Below are 3181 nucleotides of genomic sequence, written 5' to 3' on the forward strand. Positions count from 1 at the left end.
TTTTGGAAGTGTTTTTTGGCCATCATGCAGTCCTGACCCTCTGCCTAGACTATGAGCTTCTATCTGGCCTCACAGGACTCCTTTGTAGAGTTAGATGTGGTCAATTGCTTCAATGTTATTCAAGATTTGGGTTTAGTGATATCCAATATTTGGATAATATCCAATGTTATCCAATACTTAAATTATCAGTTTTTCTAAAGTACTTTAATTGTGAGGTTTGTCTTCCTAACTATATTATAAACTCTTTGATGGTAGAATTATGTCATCATCTTTAGAATCTCTCACAGAATCTAGGTCCATTGATGTTGAAATAATAGATATGGAGAACTTGAACTATGGCTTCCTTATAGCTCCTACACTTACTATGGCTTCTGCTCAGAGAAGGTATGATTCCCCAAAGGACTCCTGATTCTAAAGGATATCCATTCATTGGGACTTGAAGAGACCAAGCCACTTTTCTTTTTTTTTCACTAAAAAAAAATCAATTAATTTTTTATTTTAAAATAACATTTAATAAAATAACTCAGTTTTACATATTTTACATGTGTGGAATATTTACAAATTAATTTCTATTTCTATAACACTTACTTAACATTTACTATTGAATAATTTTTCATTATTTGCCTTTTTGACCATTTCCTTCAGTAGTAAAATACTATCCAGTGTTCTCGTAACTAAAAAATCAGTTTCTTGGGCAATCCTCCTTGTTCCAAGGTCTCCATTCTTTTCCGTTTGGTTGCCACACCTGGATTTGACTGCTCCTTTAAGGTTTCCACTGGACAGTTTGGTCTTGGCAGCTGACATCCAGGTGTTGGTCCTGGCCGGTTACTAAAATATTTTGTTTTTAATGCCTGTGTGGCCGTGATTCGGGTACACGGATTATGTAAGAATAAGCCTTGTATGAGATCTAGCAAGTCGTCTCCAGCTGCAATGAAGATGTGTTGCAATGGGATTCCAGGAAAACTCTTAAATGTCACATCATCTGGAAGACTACACATGTCAGGCCACTGTTCCTCAGTTGGTGTGTCCAAAGTTTCAAATATTCTTATTAATTGATCAAGGTCCAAATCTCCTGGCAAAAAAGGAACCCTTAGAAGCAGCTCTGCTAATATACAGGCAACAGCCCACATGTCCACACCCACACCATACATCCTAGCTCCAAACAGTAACTCAGAGGCTTGATACCACCTGGTTACAACCTGATGTGTATAAGCTCTATTGGGGTTTCCAAATGATTTGGCCAGGCCAAAATCTGACAGTTTTAAAACTCCATTTTCATCAAGCAACAAGTTGTTTGGTTTCAAATCCCTTTGCAGGATCTAGTGTTGATGTAAATATTCTAACCCTTGAAGAGTCATCAACATGTAGGCTTTGATATGTGGTGTCAGAGCTAGACTATTATCCTTAATTAGTCAACATGTAGGCTTTGATATGTGATGGTGTCAGAGCTAGACTATTATCCTTAATTATAATCTCTAGATCAGTTTCCATAAAATCAAAGACAAGGCTAATATTAGATTTATGTCCAAAAGCATCAAGGAGACCAATTATATTTGGATGACTTAGCTCCTGTAATAATTTTATCTCTCTTAAGGCTGTTCTATTTATACCGTCTTTTGCTTCAGATCTATGCCCAAGTTTTATTTCTTAATGGCGACAATTTGGTTGGTATTCTTGTCTCTGGCCTTATAAACCGTGGCAAACTGTCCTTCCCCAAGGAAGTCCAGTTTTTCATAACGCTTTGCTCGAGACTTCACGTCCAAAGCCATCCGGCTAGCGAACCCCAACTCCAGGCAAAACGAGAGGTCCCAAGACAGCAGGAAACCACCTTTTTAAAGCCTCTAAGAGCTGCACCGAGACCAAGCCACTTTATTGGGTCCTCCCACCTTGTCTTCTTGCATGTAATATGTACACTGTGTATTTAGGGTTCACCTGAAATGTGCCATCTCTGCCATTATTACTTTTGCCGGCTGCCAGACATTGGCTTTCAGGTTCTCCTCTGAGGCTTGTGCACCCTGATTGTCATGGGCCTTTGGACCTGGACTTCCTTTGGGACTCTAGACCTAACCTTCAAGCTATGAATCTATTATGAATACAGTCGTGTTCATTCCTCCGGACTCTGACCTTAGATTTGTCCTTAGGACTGTGAGGAAGTACATATTTTCTATAAATTACTTTTTTTTTTTTTTTGGACATAGGGAGTGTGTGCTCACTGGAATAAGATGGAGAAAGACGGAGATAGAGAAAGTGAGAAATCACTATTTCCCCTTCCCCCACCCCCACCCCCTTGGGATGGCTGTGCAGCAATCCCTTCTCCTCCATTTTCCTCTAGGGATTTTGGGCATGTGCACACAGACACTCCTGGAGTGTTTGTTGGGCCACTGGATCTGGAACTCGAATCTGCAGAGTTGGCCATATGGGATTCAGTGCCTTAATCACCGCACTACCTGCTGTCCCTCTATAAATTACTGTTGGTCAATATCTGTAGTCTAACCAACCTCATTCTGTATATGTACTTCAGCTGGAAATCTAGAGGCGATCTACTCTAGAACCAACTAGGAAACTGTACAAATGCAGATTCCTGCTTGTTCTCTACCCTGGGCCTGCTGAATCAGATTGTCTGGGGTGGGACCTAGAAATCTGCATTTTAACAAAGCTTCAGGTGGTTTTCAAATATATACTGTAGTTTGAATAACCACCTGTTCAATCCTGCCAGTATGGTATGGATCAATGTCTTTGCCCTCTGGCTTATACTGTTCCTCATTTACTCAGGACTTGGTATGGAATATCCTCATCGTGGTGTATCAGATCCTCTGCTCCCACTTATAAGGAGAAACCCTAACCCCACAGATTCATTTTTACTCTGTTCTCTTATCTCTGGTCTTTACTCTCTCCTTCCAGGAACTCACCTTGTGCTGAAATGTATGCTAGCTGCTCCCAGAAGGACCAAGATCTATCCTAGAGCTGGGATGCTTTAGCCATTGTTGTATTTCACCGATAAAGGAATGTGACCACCCGACATAGAACATGGTCATTGTAAACAGGTCGAGGTTTCTGCAACTTCAGAAGTGGTGAAATTTCTACATCCATTTCCAAACTGAGGCCTGGGAAGAACTGGAAATGTAGCAGTCCACTTGAAGGGGAGCAGATAAAACAATTCCTCCTCATGCTTTTCTGCTGG

The 3181-nt window shown here is 40.6% G+C and overlaps 1 protein-coding gene across 1 annotated transcript; it reads right to left on the bottom strand.

Annotated features, from left to right (window-relative positions):
* Nucleotides 1-619: 619 nt before the first annotated feature.
* LOC102498008 (cyclin-dependent kinase 7-like) lies at nucleotides 620-1787 on the bottom strand. Its single transcript, XM_014591638.2, is given in 3 exon segments — nucleotides 620-1378; nucleotides 1434-1643; nucleotides 1646-1787. Coding segments are annotated over 3 exon segments (1038 nt in total). The 5' UTR covers nucleotides 1770-1787; the 3' UTR covers nucleotides 620-674.
* Between the last annotated feature and the right edge of the window lie 1394 nt (nucleotides 1788-3181).

This window comes from Tupaia chinensis, unplaced genomic scaffold, assembly GCF_000334495.1.
Source record: "Tupaia chinensis unplaced genomic scaffold, TupChi_1.0 Scaffold000605_1, whole genome shotgun sequence".
NCBI lineage: Eukaryota > Metazoa > Chordata > Mammalia > Scandentia > Tupaiidae > Tupaia > Tupaia belangeri.